Source organism: Akebia trifoliata, chromosome 11 (assembly GCF_017979445.1).
Source record: "Akebia trifoliata isolate Shusen 1 chromosome 11, ASM1797944v1, whole genome shotgun sequence".
NCBI classification, from domain to species: domain Eukaryota; kingdom Viridiplantae; phylum Streptophyta; class Magnoliopsida; order Ranunculales; family Lardizabalaceae; genus Akebia; species Akebia trifoliata.
Genome location: NC_141385.1, coordinates 50,807,794 through 50,833,786, shown reverse-complemented (window position 1 = coordinate 50,833,786; position 25,993 = coordinate 50,807,794). Strand labels below are relative to the sequence as shown.

Here is a 25,993-nt window from a genome sequence, read left to right as displayed (position 1 = left end):
TGCGGTTCCAAAACTACCATCATGAAAATTAGAAATTACCCCGTATATCACGATTCACTTCGTCAAAACAAATCCCTCTTATACTGTAAACCCTCATCTTCCACGCGAAACCCTCAACGGAAGTTCTGCCGAGACCCTCTCCTCTCTACGACGAAAGCCTCTCCTCCATCAGGCGACTACGACGACAGTCTCTTCGACCTCTCTGAGTCAGTTCGGCAAACCATCCCTGTTTTTTTCGTTTTGTAAACCTTCGTTGTTCACTTTAAATCCTTGACAGAAGTTTTGTCGAAACCCTCTCCTACCTACGACGAAAACATATCTTCCCTTAGGCGAGTACGGCGACGACGTCTCCGATGATTGCAGCGGCGATTTCATCCTCTCCTCATAGGTAAGTTGATCGGCTCACACTCATTTGATGTTCTCTTATCTTCTCATATCTTTTAAGGCAAAGAGGAATTTCTGTATTTGATAATTTGGGGAATTTCTATGTTTGATAATTTTGTTACAAAATCGACTGATTATACAAAATCGATCGAATAAAAATATAGTTCGTATTTTCGAACATAGGAATTTCTGTGTTTGATAATTTGGGGAATTTCTGTGTAGATGAGGTGGTGAATTTAGTCTTAAGTTGATGACACAAGGAATCTTTAGATTTCAATCAAGTTGTTTCCAACCAAAAGGCATACAAAACAAACACAATCTTATGCCTTACAATAAAACTTCACAAAGAAGAAAAAGCTTTACTGAACAAGCACAAAACAATGTTTCCATGAAAGAAGACCATGAGAAGGTATGTGAAAACTTTAATGGTAAAATGATAAATATCATTATATTTACGTTTGTAAAATATTGTCCCTACAGACCTCCAAATATAGCTTTTCCTCTGTTAAGTAGTTCTAAAATAGGAAGTAATAGTTGCACAATTAACATACATGAGAAAGATGTAACATAAACAAAATGAGTAAACAAATCACACTATGCATCAACCTGCATGAAAACAACAAATAAAAAAACAATGTGCGTGCATATTGCAAAAAAAACTTCCATGAAAAACCTACAATGTTTGTTGTATACCTATATGGAGCAAAATTTATGTGCAATTACCTTATTTCCATCCCTCAAAATCAAAAAGTTACGAGAGGTAGAAACCAAGAGTGATCTCAACGTACAATCCCTCTTGATTGTCTCTACTTCTTTCAATTCTTTGATTCTTTCTGGCGTAAATGGGTATGCATCTACTCCATATTCTCGTATGATTTTTCGTGCAGTAGCAACGTCTCCATGTTCTCTTACGAATATTTCTTCAACACCAAACAAAACCTTCCCATTTTGATTGATGATCAGAAACTATGGTGCCGCATTTGGCACTTTGAAAATTTCTTTCAAGCGGTTACGTGTCTCCAAATCAGGGAATGGGATTGCTAGCCATGGCATTTCAGAGAAGAACTCATTGTTTGACGCCTGATCTGTATCACCAGAGACAAAGATCATTTCTAGATCTTTATTTGTGGAGAGCTCATTATAAATACCGATTATGTTTGGGATGCTCCAACGACATGGACCCCATCATAAATCTGAGAAATATAATATAATGATTTTGCCACTCAAATCAGAGATTTTCAGCTGCACATTTAGTAAAATTAATGAGATTAGTTTCTTTTGATTGATTCAGATTTTATATTGTGCTCAATTCGATCTACACAGATAAAATTATAAATATATAACAGATTTGTATGGGTGTTGACGTTGGTTTGTTTTTTTTTTTTTCCGAAACATGAGATAAAAATTCATAATTTTAATTTTAAAAGTAGAAATTCATATTTTATGATCTCCTCATGTTGTTTAATGGCGTGTGTGGCCACTAAGAAGACAATTCTAATTAAACAAGTAGTGTTGACAATAAACAGTAATCCTTGACAAGTAAATCCTCTTTAAAAGTTGAGAAAAATACACATAAAATCAAAATGCAATCTCAGTTGCAGACCTGCAAGACTATGGAGCAGCTCAACCCTCTTCTGGCTCGCTTCCTTGTGACAGGACTCCTTCGCCGATCCCTACTTCTATGTAAACTCGTCCGCTTTCTAGCTCTCTCTCAAAACACACCATTCCTCCTGTATGCCAACAATCTTCTCGTACAACTTCTCCCCACTTCCTCCTCCTCTACCAACACTTTTCTCTATAATACCCTCATCAAGGGTTACTCTCGGAGCCAATTTCCCCAACAAGGACTCGTCACCTACTCCAAAATGCTCCACAATTCCTCCAAACCCGACAATTTCACTTTCCCTTTTGTAACCAAGGCAGCATCTGCATCTCCTCATTCTGTGCGAGTGCAGGAAGGAAAGCAGGTCCATGCTCAGATCCTTAATTACGGCTTCCAATCCAATGTATTTGTTGTTAATACTTTGCTCAACATGTACGCCACCTTTGAGGACATGGAATCTGCCCAAAAACTGTTCGACCTAAGTCCCACCATCTTAGACATTATATCATGGAACACTCTCATTGATGGGTATGTTAAATCTGGGGCAGTGGGTCTGGCACGGAAGTTTTTCGATAAAATGCCCGAACGAAATGACATCTCTTGGACTTCAATAATTTCTGGGTATGCTAAGAATGGTGAATTGGATGTTGCCCAATCCCTTTTTGATAAAATGCGTGTTTGTAGTAGAAATAGCGTGACTTGGAATTCAATGATTTCGGGGTTTGCGAAAAACGGGCTTCTATTGGTTGCACGCAAGCTATTTGATGAGATGCCTTGTAGAAATGTAGTCTCTTGGAATTCCATGATTTCTGCTTATGCACAAAGTGGGGAACTTGAGCTAGCACGCTCTCTGTTTGATGAGATGCCGGAGAGAGATGTCTTTTCTTGGAGTTGTATGATTTCCGGCTATGCACAAAACAATCGTGGTATGGATGCTCTGAAACTGTTTAAAGAAGAGATGCTGACCAAGAGTAATACTAGACCAAATGAGGTTACATTGGTGAGCTTGCTTTCAGCCTGTGGTCATCTAGCAACACTGGATCAAGGGAAGTGGATCCATGCTTATATAGAAAGGAATGGGATGAGATTGAACGATAACCTTGGGGCTGCCTTGATTGATATGTATGCGAAATGTGGATGCATCGAGGCTGCAGTTGAAATCTTCTGGAAGTTAGATCACAGAAACGTCTCCACCTGGAATGCTCTGATTACAGGTTTGGCCATTAATGGGGATGCTCATAGAGCACTTGAAGCTTTTGCAGAGATGCAGAGATCTGAGGAGACGAAGCCCAATGGTATCACTTTTTTGGGGGTGTTAATGGCATGCTGTCATGGAGGGTTGGTGGAGGAGGGGCGTCGACTCTTTGACAGCATGATGAAGAGTTATGGAGTTGAGTTAGAAATGAAGCATTACGGGTGTATGATTGATCTATTGGGCCGAGCTGGGTTTCTAGAAGAAGCCGAAGAGGTTGTTAGAAGGATGCCAATGGAGGCGGATGTAATGATATTGGGGGCTTTGCTTGGTGCTTGCAGAATTCATGGAAATGATCAAGATGCAGATAGAGTGCGTAGGGACTTCCTTCAACTCAAGTCCCGTGAAGCTGGATGCCATGTTCTTCTCTCAAATATTTATGCTGCCGCTGGTAGGTGGGGCGATGCTTCTCACATGAGAAGTATATTAAAGATCAATCAGATTAAAAAGGAGGCTGGATCGAGTTCTGTCCTTAAGGTTGACAAATTCATGGTTGGGCTGGGAGATGAAATTTGACAACTGAGTGAGATATTATTCCCTGCTTACTTCAAATGCTGCTGTATGGGATTTGAAGAAAAAGAAGATAGAAGGATGGATGCTTGGTGAATTTGTCAGTGTGGATTTTCCATGACAAGCTCTGTTGTAGGTATTTCTACAGATATCCGTCAACATCAACTGGATCTTGAATTGGATAGATATGTCCACCCACCCATGATTGCAAAAGGTGCCTAGAAGCACAAGATATATGCACACACGTGCTTTTGGTACCATCACTGATAAGTTATGCGTCCAAGTCCGACCTATCTTTTAGCCTCCGACATGCTCGCATTGGGTCATTATTTCAAGCCAAATTGAGCCATGATTTAGTTTTTTTTTTTTTTTTTTGAAAGATGAAAGAGATAGAGGGGGGAGGGGAGGGGAGGGGAGGGGGGGGGGGGGGGGGGGTTGAAGAGAGGCCGATAAAAGATTTACAAAGAAGAAGAAGAAGAAGAAGTAGTAATGGATGTGAAAACCGAACTGAGTAGAAAAATGATGGAAAGAGAGAAAAGAGAAGAGAGGGGTGCTATGTATTATTTATATATAAGTGTACTAGGCTAGGTGAGTTATTAAGTAGGCCATAACTTTGTAGTCCAACCCTCTACCAATCCATAGGTGAACATGAGTAAGACTATAGAAGGTAGTACTGGTATTATTTATTAACTCAGGAAATGAAAATTGGTATACATATATATACACACAGATGTAGCAAGTATTGGACTCGATTTGATTTGAAAAGTGAAATAATCATGTAAAACCATTGATCGGTTCAAGGTGTGTACATCAAGAAATCTCCTTGTACAACTTTACTATTATAATGACAGAAGGCGAAGAAAAAGGGGTTGGACACCAAAAATTTTATCCCACCAATGCCACTCATTTTTACATTTAAATTTAATATAATTAAAAATCATTTTTAATAGTACAGGGCACTTCAACCTTTTGAAAAAGATGAAGGAATCTCACAAATTAAAAAACGAGAAAAGTGGAACGACATGTCATCAATCAATTTGAAAGTATAAAAGGACACAAAAAATGTATAATACAGTAATTTCTGTGTGACCCAATATGATAAGCAACAATACAGTATGTTAACTTGCATTGATACGGTAGGGTTGGACACACGTGTTGGATGCTAACATATGCAATATCAAAGTCGTGCTAGAAAAATACATTGGATCATATTTACAGCATTTCTAGTACATGTTCGCCACTTGTACATGAAATTCGCATCATCACGACATCTTCGATTCGATGAAGTACAAACCCTAAAATAAACTTGGGAGGACCGTGTCTCCTCTCCTCGTCTCCTATGTATGCTGGTATTGGTTGGCTTTCTTCTCTTTCTCAAACAGGGAATCTATTCCAGATAGCTTTTCGTAACCATTGAAATCTATCTCCAAAATCCACCACTAACTGCCAACTGTGAACTATGGCAACAAAATCGTCATGATGATGAAACCTAACCCTACATCTGGGCTAGATATGAGTGTGAGTGCAGATTTACGAGAAGAAGAAGAAGTGAGGAATTGGGTTGAGTTGCCGCGAGATGTGATGTCTCTGATATTTATAAAGCTGGGCGCCATTGATGTCCTCATGAGTGCTCAATCGGTGTGTTGTACGTGGAGAAAGCTGTCGAAAGAGCCTCAGATCTATCGCTCTATAGATATGAGAGATCGGTGGGATTTATTTGATGGTGAGTATGACATGGTTAAGATCGCCAAGGAAGCAGTTGAAAGGAGCTCCGGTCAATTGGTCGAGTTCTCCATGGAACATTTTGGCACCGATGATCTTTTACAATACATTGCCGATAAGTAATTAACTAAACTAAGACACTCTCTCATTAATTTTTCTGAGCCCTTTATTTCGTTATTTAGGTTTATTGTTATTCTTCTTTTGTCGCTTCCTGAATGACTTGGTTTTTAAACTCTGTTTTGATGCATCAAATCTTATTTTGTGAATTAGGTCTAATCCTTACAAATAAAGATTAAGATACAATTGACAGATAATCAAGCCACACAATCCAATTAAAAGCTTTTTGAAGAATTCATGACGGACTTAATCTAGTGAACCACTGATGACTCTGACAGACTTCCAGATTAGCAGGATGTGATATTGATGGACTTCATAAACAGGTCGTGATCATCAATAGTGGCAACTTGAACCCATCCAATTATAAAATAATTGGTTGTTTTTAAATGTAAACATTCGCACTTTCTTATTCCAAGAAAGACGTGATTACAGGTGGGTATTATAATATAATTGGACGCATTATAATAGTATGTATTGTGATGCACCAAATCTTATTTTGAAGAATAGATGAAATCCTTAGAGATAAGGAATAGATACAATTGTGATTATCCAATCGGTTAGGATTTCCTACATCCTTCTCAATTTTGGTGAATGTGAGTCTTGCAGGCTACGTTAAGAGTTCAAGAGATCTGAGGCAAGGAGATCTGTTATTGTCCTTCCTTTTTCTTATGGTGGTGGAAACTTTAATCCATATGTTGAAAAGGACCACCCAGATTGGAAAATTTTCTGACTTTAAATTTAAGGAGATTGACTCTTCCCACTTACAATTTGTGAATGACATGGTCATCTTTTGGAGGACTTTGTGAAGCAAGTCAGGTTTCTTAGAGGGGTGTTAATATGCTTCAAAGCAATCTTGATTTAGTGATCAATTTAGCTAAGAGCAGAATCTTCAGGGTGGGCCCAGTGGCAAATCTTCCCCTTCTTGCAGCTTCGCTTGGTTGCAGGTAAGCTTTTTTCCCTCTTCCTATCTAGGTCTCCCACTAGTAGTAGGTTATAGAAACAAGGCAATCTGGGACTCAAAGATAGAGCAGTTAATAAAGCTAATTGGTTTGTGGAAAGGAAAATACTTTTCTGAAGGTGGGGAGGTAACACTAATCAAGATTACTTTGTCCAGCATCCTAATTTATTACCTGTCTTTGTTTTCCATGCCAAAAACCATGGAGTTGGTGATAGAGAAACTAATCAGGGATTTTCTTTGGAATGACATAAATGGTAAAGGTAAGATCCATTTGGTGAAGTGAGATTTTGGGGAAGAAAGAGGGAGTATTTGGAGAAGGGTTATTTAGGAAAAATATGTGGAGAAAAAATTTGGTTGGCAAAGTGGAGAGGCGAGAGGTTCTTATGGGTGTAGTTTGTGGAAGGGTGTGATTAAGGTAGCTCAGGATTTTAATAACGGGGTTGAGTTCAAGGTAGGGAGAGGGGACAAGGTGAGGTTTTGGGAGGCTCGTTGGTGTGGCAATTCTGCTTTATCAGCTCAATTCCCATTTCTCTATGCAGTTTCTTTGAAAAAGAACTTTTCTATGCAAGATTGTCTGATTCGCAATGGGAGCATCTATTCTTGGGATTTGGGCTTTTGGGAAAATTTTAATGATTAGGAAATAATAGAGGTGACATCTCTCATTAAGCTTCTCAATTCCTAGCATTTGGTGGAGAATGATGAGGACAAAAGAGATTGGAGCGTAAGGAAAAAAGATTTTATGTTCGCTCCTTTTACAAGGTCTTGTTACCTACTTTTGAGTTGAATTTTCCAAAGTCCGCCATTTGGTCTCCTTTAATTTCTTTGGCTAGCTTCTCTCAGGAGGATACTAACATTGGACAATCTAATCAAGCATAGTATGATTTGTTCCAATTTTTTGCATTTCTGTAAAGAAGGTGGTGAGTTGGTGGATCATTTGTTAATTCATTGTCCCTTCTCTTTCCTCTCTTCCTTGGGGTGGACTAAGAATTATTTATGGGCCATTTTCCTGCTCGCCGTTTGTTGGGGGCTTTGGAAAGAGAGGAATAAAAGGGTTTTCGAGGGAAAAGAAAATTCCACTCAAGACGTGATTTTGGAGATCTTGGGGCTTCTTTATCATTGGTGCAAATTTGAGCAAAGATTTTGAGGGTGTATCTTTTGAGGATCTTGTGTTCAAGTGGGATTCACTTTGTGCTTTGTAGTTGGGCTGGGCGGCTTTTTCACCTTTTGGCCAAGTTCCTTAAGAAATCTTCGGGTGTGAGTAGGAATAGGTGTAATTTTTTTTTTGATACTTTAAATAGGTGTAATTTATTGGTTAATAATGTTGACTAGGATCTTCTCCTAGACTGCTATTGGCTTTAATGGTAAGTACAAGCTTGCGGTGGTCTAGTTGATGATTCTTTCTAAAAAAATGCATATTGTGAATGTTTAGGAGTCCTTAAAAAGGTGGACAATCATGTTATCACTATGTTATGGTGTAATACAAGCAAAGGGTGGTGTCATTTGCCTTCCATTGGCTCAATCAATGTTATCATTGTAATATATAATAAGAAGTTTATTGCTGTCAAAGGGGAGCTCGTTGTGTGTTCCTAGTGTTTATTCTTTATGAGTGAGTTGGGGAGGCTTTCTTATGGACCTTTTTAGCAATCTATTGGCCAATCTAAGATGGAGATCTTGAACAATTTTGGGAAGAGAGTGATGATGTATGTATTGTGATAGCCCCGAGGTGCCTTGGTGAGGAGATCAATGTTATTAACATTTTCCTAAAGAAACTAATAATATTAATATCCCCACCAAGACATTTCATTGATTCCATGGATCTAAACTTTCTGGTGGGCATTTTAATGATAAGAATGCTATCACTTGGCTGAATAACTAGGATAATCATATTCTCAATGGATTTGATAGTTTTGTAGTTTCATTTGATTTGGAAGAATATTTCATTGTGTAATATCCCAGCCGATGGTTCTCAATCCTATCATTGTCTATGTTGGAAATTAGGAGTAGCAAGGTTTCGTCCATAGCTTTCGCTTCAAAAGCATATGGTTGTAGTATCAAAATGTTAATGATTGGATCGCAAATGGTGTAATCTTTCTCAAGCAATCTTTTTTCTGGAACACCTAGATGACACCTTGGTTTTTCTCGATACCTCGGGCAACCAATTAAGATTTTTGAGGGATCTTCTTACTTCTTTTGAAGTGGTATTTGGGTTGGAAATCAACTATCAGAAGTGTGAGGTGTTTTTCTTTGGAAACATTCCTTGTATTGATGTTTTGGCTGGGTTTCTAGTTTGTTTGGTAGCTTATTTTTTGTCCTCCTATGTTGAGTTTCCATTTAGTGCAGTACATGGTAGTAAATTCATTTCAGATCCAATTTTGGAGAGTGTGGGCAGAAGGTACTATCATGTAAACTATAGTATCTTTCCAAAGAATTCAAAATGAAACTTATCATGAGCACTTTTGCCAGTATTTCGGTATTCTTCCTTTCACTGTTCACTATATGCCTACATGGTTGAGATTAAGCTTGACACATTGTTTTAAGATTTTCTATGGCATGATGAAGATAGTAAAAGAAAGTTTTACCTTGTCAACTGGAAGAACATTGTTTATTGAAAAACAATTTGGGTTTGTCAACCATATGCTTATTCATTGTTCTTTCTCCCGGGCTATTTGGATGTTCTTTTTATCTCGTTTCCAAGTGTATTGGGTTTTTCCTCTCTTTTTTTTGCCCTTTTAGAAGGGTGGAGGTTCAATAGCTTTTATTCTAGAAAGAGGCATATCTGGACTATCCTTCCCGCCGCCATTGCTTGGGGTCTCTGGAGAGAGCGCAATAACAGGATATTTCATAACAAGGAGAGCTCGACTCACACAGTGATTTTAGAGATTATGGGGCTTCTTTTCCTTTGGTCAAAACTGAGTAGGAATTTGAGGGATTGCGCTTCCAAGATTTTGTGTTTAAGTGGGAAGCAATTTGTTGTTAATTCTCTTCCTGTTGGGAGTGTCTTTTCTTTTATTTTTGTTTATTTTGTTTTGTTTGTGGGGGCTATCTCAGCCTCCTCTTCTCTTTTCTCTATTAATAGAATTTATATTTATCAAAAAAAAAAACAATTTGGGTTTGGCTTTTGGAGGTTGGGGAAATGGTTGTGACATGTTGGATTAATCAAAACAACTTGCGGAGGAGAGTTATTAAAGAAAAGTTTGGAAAGGACTTTGAGTGAGGAGCATGTTTGTGCGAACTTTCTTCGATAGTGGGGTTTGGAGAGATATACTTAAGGTCCTCTCCATGCCTTCCACAAGAAAGTTGTTTTCTTGGTTGGGGGAGTAAATATGATTCGTTTTAGAAACAAGGGGAAATTATCAAAAAAAAATATTTAGCAAAAAAGTCACAACTTTTTTAAAATTACCAAAAGGAACTTATTTCGGCAATTTAAGGGCCACAATTTTTTAAATTTAAAAAATAAAATTTCAACCATGAGCAACAGAAAAAAAAATTTATATATAAAAAAAAATAATGTCAATAATTGCGACCGTCACTTTTTTTATTTTTATTTTTTTCTGGCACTTTTAGGAACGGTTTTCGGCTATTCCTAATGCTCCATAATATTATTATTTTTATTTTTGCAAAATATTTTTTTTATTAGGTTTTTTTTTTTTTATAATTTCCCCTTTGTTTAACCACATGTAAACAACAAAATGGCGGGATAAAATTTACATTTCAACCGTTGATCTCGACTACAAAATACGGAACGAGTCTCAATAAAGATGGACCGTTGGATTAGATTGCGTGACCGAATTTTGACCATGCAAACGTCGATGACCGGGTCTTTGTAAACCAAGGTTAAGGGGTTAGAGGAAACCGTGACTTGGATAGGAGAGAGAGAGAGAGGATAAATGATTCAAGAAAGGTCTGAAGAGGGGAAAATCTTCTGGAGCATTAAGAACATCCTAAAACCGTTCCTAAACATGCCAGAAAAAAAAAAAAGTGGCGGCTGCAATTATTGCTTTTTTCATATATAAAATAAAAAATCCGGCCCTTAAAGAGCCGAAAATTTCAATTTTATAATAATAAAAAAATTCAGCCCTTTAGGCTAAAATCTTTAATTTTTTAATTAAAAAAAAATCGGTTGTTCAATGGCCAAAATTTTAATATTTTAATTTTTTTTTTTTAATTCGGCCCTTAAAGGGTCGAAATAGGTTCTATTTGGTAATTTCCAAAAAGTTGTTACTTTTTCGTTAAATATTTTTCTTATTAGTTTTTTTTTAATATATAATTTCCCCTAGAAACAATGTCAGTGTGATGTGGTGTCTCTCATGGAGCTGCTTCTTAGTATGTTTGTTGTGTTAGATAAAAAGAAGTATATTGATTACTGAATTCATTACATGGTCAAAATCAGACATGACCTGGAATTTTGGTTTCAAAAGAAGCAATCAGTGACCAGGAGATCGGTTCCATATCTAGGTTGATCTATTGCATTTTCTCGAGAAAGATTTTTGCAGCCTTGTAGGTGGGATGGGGTTCTCTTACATAGGTTCTTTTTATCATTTCTTATCAAATGAAACCCAATTTTATTTATTTCTATAGCAATTTGGGGTCCATACATTGTTTGTTTTCTTCATTTGGGTGGCTGCTTTGAATAAAATTCTCACTATGGGTGATGTTATTCTTCAAGATTTCATTTCAACAAAATTGTGTTCCCTTTGAAAGGTTGACAAGGAATCCATTGTCACCTTCTTGTTCATTACGTACTTGCTTGCGAAATTTGGTTTCACTTTTCTTTTTTCAACATTTCCTTTTGTTTTCCTAATTCTGTCCCTTCTTTGTGTGATAGTTGGCGATGACGACGTTACATAGCCTATAACAAACCCTGCAACGGTAGGTATTCTTAAGAAAAATATTTTGATATTTAATTACCAATGAGAAGACAAGTGAAAATGCATCCATAATGGCAACATTCATAATAGGATCAAATCAAGATCCATGATTTTAGAGCGAGTGTGGCACCACCAATAAGATATACTGGGATCGAAATTACAAACATTTCATTTAGTGACAACCTATTTTGATTGCGTGAAATTTTTGTATTAGGTAGGAGGGTACTATTATTGCAAAAGAATGGTAGGTTCTTTCTTTTCATGGTTAGCTTTAATAGTCGAAAGGGGGAATGCTTCCAAACAATCCATGTGTCACTTATGTAGAAGTCAAACAAGAGAGTGCCTAACAAAGTAAACTTTTCTGGGAGATAAGTCAGCCTTTTGGACCTGTAATCTTTGTGTTCTGCTGAAGCAAGATGATCTGTGTGACTTAGGTGCCATTCTTACTCAAGTTCCTCATCTAGAGTCTCACATTCTTCTCCTGCTTTACAAAATAATTCAATTAAAATTATTTGTGATAGTCTCTTCCTTGCTCCCTTGCTCAAGTCTTCTTCTGCTCCCAGTCTTTTTTTATGCAACCACTGTTGCTATTTGGCTGCGTTGGGAGTTTCTCCCTGGAAGGCAAGTCTTGAGCGTAGTGAGGGACCCTCTGATTTTTTTAATCAGGTTGGGATATGGTCTTGGTTAGTATGATCTGAGTTGAATTCATGTTCCACGTTCGGTTCTGAATTTTTTAATCCAGATCTGAATATGGATATGCTTAGATATGACCCAAGCCGACCCATTTTATGTCCTATAGCTGGCCTACATGTTGGTTTAGTGGAAAAAAGAAAAAAGAAAGAAAGCTTGCATAAATGTTCAAGGGTCTGAATGTTGCCTAGTTTGCTACATGGCTCTCATTTACATCAAATTTAGGGTGTCTATGTTTAATTTTAGAGTCTCACATTCTTCTCCTGCTTTACAAAATAATTCAATTAAAATTATTTGCGATAGTCTCTTCCTTGCGCCCTTGCTCAAGTCTTTTCCTGCTCCCAGTCTTTGTTTATGCAACCACTGTTGCTATTTGGCAATGAGTTGGGAGTTTCTCCATGGAAGGCAAGTCTTGAGCATAGTAAGGGACGCTGATTTTTTTAATCAGGTTCGGTTATGGTCTTGGTTAGTATGATCTGGGTTGAATTCGTGTTCCAGGTTCGGTTTCTGAATTTTTTTAATCCAGGTCTAAATATGGATATGCTTAGATATGACCCGAACCAACCCATTTTATGTCCTATAGCTGGCCTACATGTGGGTGTAGTAGAAAAAAGAAAAGAAAAAGAAAGTCTGCATAAATGTTCAAGGGTCTGAATGTTGCCTTGTTAACTACATGGGTCTCCTTTACACCACATGTAGGGTGTCTATGTTTAATTATAGAGTCTCACATTCTTCTCCTAGTTCACAAAATAATTCAATTAAAATTATTTGCGATAGTCTCTTTGTTGCTCCCTTGCTGAAGTCTTCTCCTGGTCCCCGTCTTTCTTTATGCAACCACTTTTGCTATTTGGCTATGAGTTGGGAGTTTCTCCATGGAAGGCAAGTCTTGAGTGTAGTAAGGGACACTCTGATTTTTTTAATCAGGTTGGGATATGGTCTTGGTTAGTATGATCTGAGTTGAATTCATGTTCCAAGTTCGGTTTTGAATTTTTTAATCCAGATCTGACTATAGATATGCTTAGATATGACCCGAACGGATCCATTATATGTCCTATAACTGGCCTAAGTGTTGGTTTAGTAGAAAAAAGTAAAGAAAAAGGAGCTGGCATATATGTTCAAGGTCTAAATGTTGCCTAGCTAACAACATGGTCTCATTTACATCACATGTAGGGTGTCTAGTTTTAATTATGGAGTCTCACATTCTTCTCCTACTTTACAAAATAATTCAATTAAAATTATTTGCCATAGTCTCTTTCTTGCTCCCTTGGTCAAGTCTTCTCCTGCTCCCTGTCTTTCTTTATGCAATCACTGTTGCTATTTGGCTATGAGTTGGGAGTTTCTCCCTGGAAGGCAAGTCATTAGCATAGTAAGGGACACTCTAATTGTTTTAATCAGGCTCGGATATGGTCTTGGTTAGTATGATCTGAGTTGAATTCGTTTTCCAGGTTCGGTTTTGAATTTTTTAATCCAGATCTGACTATAGATATGCTTAGATATGACCCGAACAGATCCATTATATGCCCTATAGGTTTAGCAGAAAAAAGAAAAGAAAAAGAAGCTGGCATACATGTTCAAGGGTCTAAATGTTGCCTAGTTAACTTCATGGTCTCATTTACATCACATGTAGGGTGTCTATTTTTAACTATGGAGTCTCACATTCTTCTCCTACTTTACAAAATAATTCAACTAAAGTTATTTGCGATAGTCTCATTCTTACTCCCTTGGTCAAGTCTTCTCTTGCTCCCAGTCTTTCATTATGCAACCACTGTTGCTATTTGGCTATGAGTTGGGAGTTTCTCCCTGGAAGACAAGTCATTAGCGTAGTAAGGGACACTCTGATAGTTTTAATCAGGTTCAGATATGGTCTTGGTTAGTATGATCCGAGTTGAATTCGTGTTCCAGGTTAGGTTCTGAATTTTTTAATCCATATCTTATTATGGATATGCTTATATATGATCTGAACCAACCCATTTGATTTCCTATAGCTGGGCTGCATGTTGGTTCAAATCATTCCTTAAGTGGCTCACTCCTTCTGCTGAGCGAGCCATCTCGGAATCCATCATTTGGTCCAAGTCAGTTCCCTCTAAAATCTCCTTTTTTGTTTGGTTGGCCTCCCTTGGTAGGATTCTTACGATGGATAACTTGATTGTTCGGGGTTGGATCACTCCCAATTGTTGCCCTCTTTGTTTGAGAGAAGGGGAATCTATTGATCATATTTTAATACATTGCTCATTTTTTTTATAACATTTGGTCAACTTTCCTTGGTCTATTCCGTATTAATTGGGTCTTTCCTCATAAGTTCTCCTCATTGTTAGAAGAGTGGACCAGTAATATTTTTCACACCAGAAAACGGTTCCTGTGGATTATGCTACCCTTGGCTATTGTTTGGGGGATTTGGAACGAGAGAAATAACAGGTGTTCAATAGTAAGATTAGAAACTCTCATGCAAGTTTCTTGGAGATCTTGGACTATTTATAGCTTTGGTCTAAGCAGAACATAGAGTTCGTGGGGATTTCTTTTGATGACTTTGTATTTAGATGGAACTCTTTCTTGATCCCAGTCTTTCTTTATGGATTCACTGTTGCTATTTGGCTATGAGTTGGGAGTTTCTCCCTGGAAGGCAAGTCATTAGCGTAGTAAGGGACACTCTGATAGTTTTAATCAGGTTCGGATATGGTCTTGGTTAGTATGATCTGAGTTGAATTTGTGTTCCAGGTTAGGTTCTGAATTTTTTAATCCAGATCTTATTATGGATATTATTATATAAGTTGAAACAGAGTAAAAACTTAATTAAGATTAATTAGCCCTAATTGGGCTATGTAAATATTACATAAGATAACTAAGTAGTGAAAAGACTAAAATAACCCTATAGGTTTATTTAACACTCCCCCTCAAGTTGGTGCGTGGATATCAACAATGCCCAACTTGGACAAGACATCTTCAAAGGCGGTTTTACTAACACCTTTAGTAAGAACATCAGCAAGTTGTTGAGAGGTAGGAACAAAAGGAGTACAAATCTGTCCAGAAACTATCTGTTCTCTAATGAAATGACGATCAACTTCTATGTGCTTCGTTCTGTCATGCTGAACCGGATTTGCAGCTATGTTAATAGCTGATTTATTATCGCAATATAGTAAGAAGGGGACCGGCACAGGAAGACATAAATCAGCTAGTAAGATTTTGAGCCACAATAACTCGCATACTCCAAGTGCCATGGCTCTGTATTCTGACTCAGCACTCGACCGAGAAACCACATCCTGCTTCTTACTACGCCAAGTTACCAAGTTACCACCGACTTTAGTACAATACCCAGAAGTAGACCGCCTATCAGTCACTGAACCAGCATAATCTGCATCTGTCCATGCCTCAATGCGAAGATGACCATGATTGTTGAATAAAATACCTCGACCAGGACATCCCTTAAGGTATCTAAGAATACGATAAACAGCAGCAAGATGAGATGTTCGAGGCGAGTGCATAAACTGACTTACAACACTAACAACATAGGCAATGTCAGGGCGAGTCATAGACAAGTAGATCAATTTTCCCACAAGACGCTGATATTGACCAATATCTGACACACACTCCCCCTCAGAATCAGCCAACCTGTGATTTTGCTCAATAGGAGTATCAGCTGGGCGAGAGCCAAGCTGACCAGAGGCGCGAAGTAAGTCAAGAACATACTTACGCTGAGAAATAAATATACCAGACTGGGACCGTGCAACCTCAATACTCAGAAAATAGCGAAGATGTCCAAGGTCTTTAATCTCAAATTGACGGCCTAAGTAAGTTTTGACCTCGGTAAGGCCATCGGCATCATCACCAGTAAGAACAATATCATCCACATACACAATCAGAGCAACAGTTTTACCGTGGGAGTGACGTAAGAACAAAGTGTGATCAGCAGAGCTCTGATGGAAACCAAACTGATGCATGGCCTTAGTGAAGCGCTCAGACCAAGCACGAGGAGACTGCTTCAGACCATAAAGAGACCGGCGAAGACGACAAACATGTGTAGGAGAAGCAGAAGGAAGAAACCCAGGAGGTTGGATCATATAGACTTCTTCCTGAAGATCACCATTGAGAAAAGCTTTCTTGACATCTAACTGAAAAAGAGGCCATCCGCGGATAGCAGCAACTGAAAGGAGAACGCGAATGGTGGTCATTTTGGCAACTGGAGCAAAAGTTTCCTGATAATCAATCCCATAAGTCTGAGCATAACCTTTGGCCACCAGACGGGCCTTATAACGAGCAATTGAACCATCCGGATTATGCTTAAGCGTGAAAACCCAGCGACAACCCACAACTTTCCGTCCAGGCGGAAGAGGCACAATTTCCCAAGTTTGAGTCTTTTCAAGAGCAGTCAACTCTTCAAGCATAGCTGCGCGCCACTCAGGATGAGCAATAGCATCTGCAACAGTAGTAGGAAGAGAAACAGCCGAAACAGAAGCAAGAAAACTCTGATAGGAGGGTGAAAGTGCAGAGGTAGATATATAATTGGAAATAGGATAAGTACACGTGCGCTTACCCTTACGAGTGGCAATAGGACGATCATCACAGGGAACAGACGGAGTATAGAAGTTATGGTAGTATCACGTGAACGTCGAGAGTAAACCTGCAATGGAGGAGAGGATGAACTGACAGAGGGTGGAGAAGGAGGAACAGGCAAGGGAAGGGGAAATAAAGAAGGAAAATGATCATCAGGGGAATCTAGAGGAAACCACTCAGATTGAATACCAACGGACCCATTATAATAAGGAGTATGCTCAAAAAAAGAAACACCGCGAGAAATGAAACGTCGTCGAGAAGGAGAATGGTAACAACGGTATCCTTTCTGGGTAGAGGAATAACCCAGAAAGATACATTTGACGGCCTTAGGGTCAAGTTTAGAACGATTTTGATCAAGAATTTGAACAAAACAGACACACCCAAAAACACGTGGAGGAAGTGGAAATACGGGACGATCTGGAGAGAGCTTAGAGAGGGGTGTGACAAACTGAAGAACACTGGAGGGGGTCCGATTAATAAGGTAAACAGCAGTAAGAACTGCATCAGCCCAATAGGATTGGGGCACGTTCATGCCAATCGAAATGGCACGGGCTAACTCTAGAATATGACGATTTTTTCTTTCTGAACGGCCGTTCTGCTGAGGGGTCTTAACATTGGACATTTGATGCTTAATGCCAGATTCTAAGCAAAGCTTCAGGACCTCACTATAGGTGTACTCAGTACCATGATCAGAACGGAAGGTCTTGATGGTACGACCAAATTGGGTGTGAACCATAGCAAGAAATTGCTTGAAAATCCCATAAACCTCACTCTTGTGTTTCATAAGATAAACCCAAGTGGTACGACTGTGATCATCAATGAACAAGACAAAATAGCGAAAACCAAGAGTGGATGTAACAGGGGAAGGACCCCACACATCAGAATGAATTAACTCAAACATAGCAGGTGTAGTAGGATTCATACTAATAGGATAAGAAGAACGCACATGTTTAGCTAATTGACAAGTTTCACAAGAAAAATCAAGCACATTGTTATTATGAAATAAATTAGGGAACATGTGTTTCAAATATCCAAATGAAATATGGCCTAAGCGTAAATGCCAACGCATTACAAGAGCCTTATTAGATAGACTACTAAAACTACTAAGCTGAATAGCAGAATGGGTGCTAGGGGAGTCGGGAACATCCAGGAGATACAATCCATTCACTTCACGTCCAGTACCAATCGTCCTCTTCGACTCCAGATCCTGAAAGACACAATGAGAGGAATAAAAGGTTACACTGCAGTTCAAGTTTTTGGTAAGATTACTAACAGACACCAGGTTAGTAGTAAGTTGAGGAACATGTAGTGTGTTAGTTAAAGATATAGAGGATGTAACAGGTAAAAGACCTTGACCAGCTATGGAAGACAAGGAACCATCAGCTAGGCGAACCTTGCGATGACCAGAGCAAACACTATAGGTTTGAAATAGAGATGACATACCGGTCATGTTATCTGAGGCACCAGAATCAATGATCCATGGTGAGGAAGTGGTGGAAACACTGTTCGCAGATGCAAAGGTACCTGAGTGAGCGAAGGTAGAAACTGGCTGAGATGAAGTCTCTATTTGATTGAAGAATTTTCTGAACTTGTCAAGCTCTGCTTGGGATAGAGATATTGAGTCTGATGTAGTAACGGAAAGAGGTGCTGAATCAGTAGTCGGCTGAGAAACTATATGAGCTGAAGATCGTTGAGACTGTTTACGTTGCTGATTAGGATGACCATGAAGTGCATAACATCGAGCCTTCACATGACCTAACTTTCCACAATGATCACACTTATGTCGTTGACGGGTAGGCATAGATCCACTGGGGGGTTGTGGAGAAGATAGACGAGTAAGCATAGCAGAGTGATCTCCCGAAGAATGAGGTAGGACAGCCGCATGACGACTCTCATCAGCCAAAACATACGAATACGCTGTTTGGAGAGACGGAAATGGATCCATACCCAATAAATGAACTCTCGCATACTCAAACTCATCCCGAAGACCAGCTAGAAACTGAAAAACCCGATTCTTATCCAGAATCGACGAATATAATGTCTCATCAAGAGGGTCCTTCCAGGCATAGGACGAGGAATAAAAAGTCAATTCTTCCCACCGAGCACGTAGCTGTGATATATAGGTAGTAACTGAAGAGTCTCCTTGTGAAAGACGAGAAATCTCACGCTCCAAGTTGAAAATTCTGACGTTGTGAGTAAATGCTCTTTGCAGAATCCCATATCTGTTTTGCTGTTGAAGAAAACATAAAGCCAGCCGCAATGTGTGGTTGCATAGAAGTAACCAGCCAAGAGCGGACCATAGAATCATTAGCAAACCAATGGGAGTAAGAACTGTCTGTCTGTGCAGGTTGTTTGTCTGCCCCTGTGAGGTAACCGATCTTCCCTTTCCCTCCAATGAACATTTCAACTGATCGTGCCCAAAGAAGATAATTAGGACCATCTAATTTTACTGTAGTAATTTGAATACCGGGGAAGTCAGTTGAGTGGGAAGAAGAACCACCCAATCCATTACTATTACCAGTGATGGAGGAGGAAGAAGTCTCAGAGGCCATCAAATAATCCGAGTACTTTAGTTGAAAGATAATTCAAGTAAGATAAGGGCACGACTCTCTAGGATAAAGTGACCGCAGCACCCTAAAGGTGACAATACACGATCAAAAATAGATAAAATTGTTGTTAGAACAGTCCCAAACAGCACCTTGCTGTAATCACAAGCCTCACGTAGGTATTCCAAATAGCCCTTACGATGATTGAAATATAGCAAATATTGACATGCTGCTGTGATACGAAGAACAGACAGCCACCTACTACAATCGCAGAGGGCAGAAAACCAGTTGTTGTGATAAGGAACAACTCAAACAGCCACCCACTTGTGTCGCACAAGGCATATCAGCCACCTGATGGTGTCGTTTGCTCAAACGATACTCCTACTGTAATCGCAGAGCTCACACAGCAGCCTCCTACCGTCGTAAGACTTGTACGATGCTGTTGTGGGTGTCTCTATACCTAAAACAGCAGATTTGAGGGTCGTAATGTTCAAACGATGCCAACATGAGTGTCGCAGGTCATCATAGGAGTGTCGCAGGTCATCACAGGTATCACTGCTTTGATCGTAAGGTTCAAACGATGCTAATACAACGTCGTTGCTACAACTACAGCCTGATCGCAGGCTTTGAATGGGTTTCAACTCCTTATCGCATCATCCCTATCGCATAAGTATCCGCAGAGAACCCCCGTAGGGGTGATATAAAAAGAAGACAAGGGTTTTAAGGTGCTGTTTTTATGTAGAGATGATCGACTGAGTTTGGTGTAGAAGAGGAAGAAGGTGAAGGTCGATGGAGCTCTGATACCAAGTTGAAACAGAGTAAAAACTTAATTAAGATTAATTAGCCCTAATTGGGCTATGTAAATATTACATAAGATAACTAAGTAGTGAAAAGACTAAAATAACCCTATAGGTTTATTTAACAATAGATGACCTGAACCGACCCATTTTATTTCCTATAGCTGGGCTACATGTTGGAGAAGACTTCTTGCATACATGTTCACAGGTCTGAATATTGCCTAGTTTGCTACATGGCTCTCATTTACATCACATGTAGGGTGTCTATGTTTAATTATAGAGTCTTACATTCTTCTCCTGGTCTACAAAATAATTCAATTAAAATTATTTGTGATAGTCTCTCCCTTGCTCCCTTGCTCCCTTGCTCCCTTGCTCAAGTCTTTTCCTGTTCCCTGTCTTTCTTTATGCAACCACTGTTGCTATTTGGGTGTGGTAAGGGACACTAATTTTTTTAATCAGGTTGGGATATGGTCTTGGTTAGTATGATCTGAGTTGAATTCGTGTGTCAGGTTCGGTTTTGAATATTTTAATCCAGATCTGACTATGGATATGCTTACATATGACCTGAGCCAACCCATTTTATGTCCTATAGCTGGCCTACATGTTGGTTTAGCAGAAAAAAGAAAAGAAAAAGAAAGCTTGCATAAATGTTCAAGGGTCTGAATGTTGCCTAGTTTGCTACGTGGCTCTCATTTACATCACATGTAGGGTGTCCATGTTTAATTATATGATATCTTTCCAAATGTTTGTGCTTGTATTTGTGGATTCCCTGCCTTTGTCGATTACAACATCATTATAACTCCATGACCTTTTTTTACAGATCTAGTATGCTGAGGTGTCTTCGACTTGTTTCTTGCGATCAAATTTATGATGACCCAATGATTGATGCGATTAAAAAAGTTCCCCTTTTGGAGGAGCTCCAATTGTGCCACTGTTCATTCTCAATAGAAGTGATAAAAGCTGTTGGCCGTTTTTGTCCCGGGCTGAAATCCTTCCAACTGAACTACCAGAGGATTAGGAGCCCTGGTTTAGTGTGTGATGAGGAGGCAATAACTATAGCAGAGAACATGCATGAACTGCGCCATCTCCATCTCTTTGGAAACAGGCTGACAGATAATGGTGTGGAGGCCATTCTTGACGGCTGTCCCCACCTTGAATCTCTTGATCTGTGGCAGTGCTTCTGTGTCAACCTGGGAGGGGGTCTGCAAAAGAGATGTGCAGATAGGATCAGAAACTTAAGGCTTCCAGATGACTCCACTCATGACTATGAGTTTGATGCTAGAATTAATGGTGGCTTTGGATCAAACTTTGGATCATTTGATGAAGATTACCCAGCTGGATTTTCTGAGATTGACTTTCTTTCTGATGACGCATATTATGAATTCTCTGAAGGAAGCTACTTGTCTGATTATGAAGATTTTGGCTTCTGAAGGGGATGGTTTGATAATTTTCTTTCCTGCTGGGATTAATTACATTTATATTTATCAGAGGAAAACCTTGATTGACAAGATTGTCACTCTGGCAGTACAAGAATGCTCTTCAAATGATTGCTGGTCAAACACTTGTGTGGCATTTCTGTCTTTCCTTACTTAAAAAGGGGCTGTTTTCTCTTGTAAGAGTTTGTATAAAGAGGTTTGTTTAAAGTATGATATTTCTCTTAAATTTAGACTTTCTTTGTTCTGTACACAATTCGTCCGTCTCCTACACTTCATCTTCTTCTCGGCTTGTAGCCCTGATAGCCGCTGGTTTTTGTATCTTCTTGGAGAATAATCTAATTTCTTGGTCCATCTCCTTACATGCAGAAATTAGGAATTACACTCCTCTGCTTCAATGATCACATTTTCGCCAAAACAAAGAAGAAAAGGTATCCATTGCCCATTCTGTTAGGGTTTGAAGGACTAGAGAGGGAATGGATTATATTCATGCAGTTACTTGGTCTGTTGGTCAAAACCCTCGTTAGCAATCTCTTCGTTTAATTTTTGAAAAATTCACGAAGTTTTCGTTTATTCTCTGGATTATTGAGCTATTCTGAATAATTCCCGGATTTTAAGTTTGAAAAGAATAAAACCTACTTTTTAACAAATTTTTATAAAACTCAGTGGAAAAAAAAAAAATTGCTACTATAACTTGTTGTATGTTGCAAAGTGTAAGTTGTGATGTGTAACACATGTCGACTTAGAAGCGGCCATGCTTCAAAATTTTGAAGGAATCCACTTTTTTACGCGACAAATGTCCTTTTTATCTTTAAAAAAATAATGACAAGGCCCTCTACATTTATTTGACATTACACCTTAATTTTTCAAATTGATGATTTGTCCCTTGACTTTGGTCTTTTTTTTAAAAAATCAATGGAACAATAACCTTAATGTCCTCATTATCACCACCATCATTATTACCATCACCATAAACATAATCATCATATGTCCGAATTTTTTAAATGAAACAGAAAATACATGTATGAAGCATATGCCACATATTTTTCATTTCTCGAATTTTAGACCGGATTTTTGCAATTCAAAATCGAATAGAACTCGAATTTTTACCATATTCCGAATTGCTAACATGAGTCAAAACCAAATAGTGTCGTTCAATCAAGATTGATACACCAATAATTTTTGGATGACAATGATGAGTTTGAATGGTTAGGACAATTTTGACATTTCAATCGTGAGAAATATCTAAAGTGGGGTTCAAATACTGATTACAAAAGAGTGATTTACTAAATGGACTATTTAGCTCACTTTTAATAGTCAATGACTAATCAGAAAGAAAAGTTAGCGTCAAGGATCACTAAGTAATTTTCCCTATAATATTTTATTAGAATTGGAAATAAGAATATTGCTGGCTCTCGGAGACCATATCAAAATGAGCATATGTTTCATGAACTTTCCAACAATATGTTGAACATCTGTTTGCTTACACTGCGTTTGGATAGAGCTTCTTGACGACTTCTGCTCTTGCGGGGAGCTAGCAAACGTTTTGATAGATTTTTGCTTTGGCGTGGAGAGGTTTTTGCTCTTGCGGGGAGAGATTTTTTGCTCTTTGTGGAGAAGCTTCAAAGACCTGCTCTTCTGCGGAGAGGTTTTTTGCTCTTGCGGGGAGTGATTGAGGTTTTGCTCTTGCACGGAGAGCTGTATCCACACAGGCCCTTAGTGTTTGAACCAAAAGGGAGACAACAAGACATAAGAGTTATTGGTCTTCGTAGGTTTCATTTCTATCGTGTAATCAACTTTTAAATACAATATATGGGTGAGTGAAAGTTTACAAAATTATTGAAAAATAAAAGGCAATACCATCATCGATTATCAAACCTTAAATCACTTCTCCTTCAAACTAAACAAGTGAGCAAATAGACAAAGAATGTCACCAATCCAATCAAGTTAATAAAAAAAATAAAAATTGTTGCCATTAATTTAACTGCATTCCTCAAAATATCACCAATCACGGTACCTCAAAATCCTTTTCCCTTCAAACTAAACAGACAAGCAAATATAGAAAATCCAATAGAGAACAAAATGAGTTTTTACTGCTTCTCAGCAATAACATTTATTGATAGTCGTAGTTGACCCGCCAAATCTTTATTCTGCATTCTTGATGGTGTTGCAAGTAGATACGGTTATCAGTGCAAAACGAAACAAGGCTGTTACTATGAGGGGCTAGGAAAACACCTGACATATCCAATTCATAAATTTTCCTCAAAGTACATAATTGTAAATGGTAACCATATAGTTGCAAAGGAGCCGCCAGTAAAATCTCACCGTCTCGTATACATAAAGCTGGAAAATATAATGAAGGGTAATCAAACAATTCATCACAGAAGATTGTGTGCATCTTGATCCAAATCTCCTGTTGCTGCTGCTGCCGCTTTATATAATCCTCCTCTAGGACCCATATCTCCATTACCCAATCCCATTTAATAAAGGATATGCATAAGCATAAATGCCCTTCCAACTCCATCAGTTGCATTGTATGAGCTTTTGATCCTTGGCACCTTCTTCCACAACATTTGATGTTTCCTCGCTCAGCATCAGCACCAGGGGGGGATGGAATCATGCGAAAATCTTCAGTTTCTGTATTGAATGACACAATGGAATCTGAACAAGGAGGGTAGACACCAAATACAGATCTATAAGCATCTTCGTCAACCACCCAATATAGAACACCATTTATGATTGTAGGGGGTGTTCTTTTTGAAAATGGAGGGTGAGAGAAGGTGGTAATTGGTCTCGAGCATTTCGTCCCCAAACTAAGTATTACGAACCCAAAGCATGCTTGCCGCCTATACATACAAAGAAGTCTATATTCCCTTGTCATTGAGTGCAAGAAAAGTCCGCATACAACATAGTCTGGACTTGGTGTAATCACAGCTACTTGTTCTGTCGTGACCGGATTACAGATAAAGAAAGTATTCTCCTTCAGAAGATTTTGGAACATAAGCAAACCGTTGTAGGAACCTAAAGGGTACAAGTACCTCTACCTTAAGCCCGCTAAGCTTAAAGTGACTTTCATTCTTGCTTCCTCAATCTTCTGAGCACCCCAATGATCATCAAAGAAACAAAATTCTATCGTACGCTCACGATCGTATTGATTGTTTATGGTTGTTGATGTCCAACAATAAGCATGAATGAGAAGGCCTGGATTCGTTCGACTGAGGTGCATTTCGACAAAAGATGGAGTCGATGTTAAGGCACGAAGTGATCTACACACACATTGACATCGGAAGACGCACTCAGCAGGGACTCTGCTAAAGATGTCAATGATGATATCATCAGGGAGAAATGTGGTATGTTTTTCTTTTTTTCCACAACACTTCTCAACTGTTGTATTTTTTTCTTTTTCTTGATAGGTAGGAACACTTGTATTTTTTTCTATTTCTTTTTCTTGATAGGCAGGAACACTTGTATTTTTTTCTTTTTCTTGATGGGCATGAACATTTGTATTTTTTCCTTTTTCTTGATAAGCAATAACAGTTGTATTTGTTTCTTTTTCTTGATGGGAAGGAACTCTTCTATTTTGTGTAAACAGTCCAAGAATGTGACCCCAGAGAATAGGAACCCAGGTCATGCATGGGGCAATTACACTCATGATACCTGCGATGAAAAAACCAAGTGATAAATAAATAAAAAAAGCAAAACATCCAACACAATGGATAAATAAAGTATCAATAAATACCCGATTACACAAACACCAATAAGATATACAAGATAAATGGATGCACAAAAGATATAATAAGGTTTTCAACCCCAAATTTCTTTGGATAATGTTTTGACGATGATCAAGAATAAATAGTGAACACATATCATGGACATAAGTATGTTCTTAAATCAATCATATTCATTGTTGACGCAATTGAGACATTAAGACAGTTTGGACTTTGGATCAGCATCTTCAGCCAAGAAAGAAACACATTTTAAGGAACTTTTCCATGTAGAAAATTTTCTAGAACAAAAAAAATAGAGATCCAAAATGATTTTTAAGCTTCTTTTTTTTTTTTCTTGGGGGGGGGGGGGGGGGGTGGTGGCGGGCGAAGTGGGTTATTCTAATAAACTAGGAACTTCAATGGGATCATTATGGATTGTATCAATTGAACTGAAACCTATGACATACAATAGTTCCAATTTAAAATGCATTGAAAAAATGAGTTTTCTTTTGGGTTCTTATATGGGTAAATCTTCAGTCCATGCATGTATATGTATGAGTGTTGTCAATGTGTACTCAGATTTAGAAAGTAAAGAAAAAAAGCCTCAAAGAAGAAAGAGGTTTTACCACTCGCTCAACCCATATGCAAATATTCGAAAGGAATAACCTCTTACCAAACCAAAGGGAAAAACAAAATCAAATCTCTTGCAAGTTCAGAAATTCAAAAGAAAGATCAGATCAGTTTGGTCTAACAACAGTATAGCATGTCACGAATCATAAACAAACAAACAATGTAATCTAACGAATCAAAGAGAAACTGAAATGGAGTCGATTGCTCAAGAAAAATAAAAATAAAGCG

At 38.4% G+C, this 25,993-nt stretch overlaps 2 protein-coding genes and 1 pseudogene across 2 annotated transcripts; 2 read left to right on the top strand and 1 right to left on the bottom strand.

Moving 5' to 3' along the window:
- The first annotated feature begins 1,840 nt into the window (after window positions 1–1,840).
- Window positions 1,841–4,139, top strand: LOC147392498 (pentatricopeptide repeat-containing protein At2g22410, mitochondrial pseudogene; annotated as a pseudogene).
- A 785-nt stretch (window positions 4,140–4,924) lies between these two features.
- LOC147392497 (F-box protein SKIP19-like) lies at window positions 4,925–21,782 on the top strand. The gene is made up of 2 exons (XM_086459601.1): window positions 4,925–5,590; window positions 20,816–21,782. Exons 1-2 carry the CDS (start codon window positions 5,226–5,228, stop codon window positions 21,423–21,425), a joined length of 975 nt encoding a protein of 324 aa, XP_086315727.1. The 5' UTR covers window positions 4,925–5,225; the 3' UTR covers window positions 21,426–21,782.
- A 1,759-nt stretch (window positions 21,783–23,541) lies between these two features.
- On the bottom strand, window positions 23,542–24,309 carry LOC147392496 (uncharacterized). The gene has a single exon (XM_086459188.1). The coding sequence runs from the start codon at window positions 24,307–24,309 to the stop codon at window positions 23,542–23,544; it is 768 nt and encodes a 255-aa protein (XP_086315314.1).
- Window positions 24,310–25,993: the final 1,684 nt, after the last annotated feature.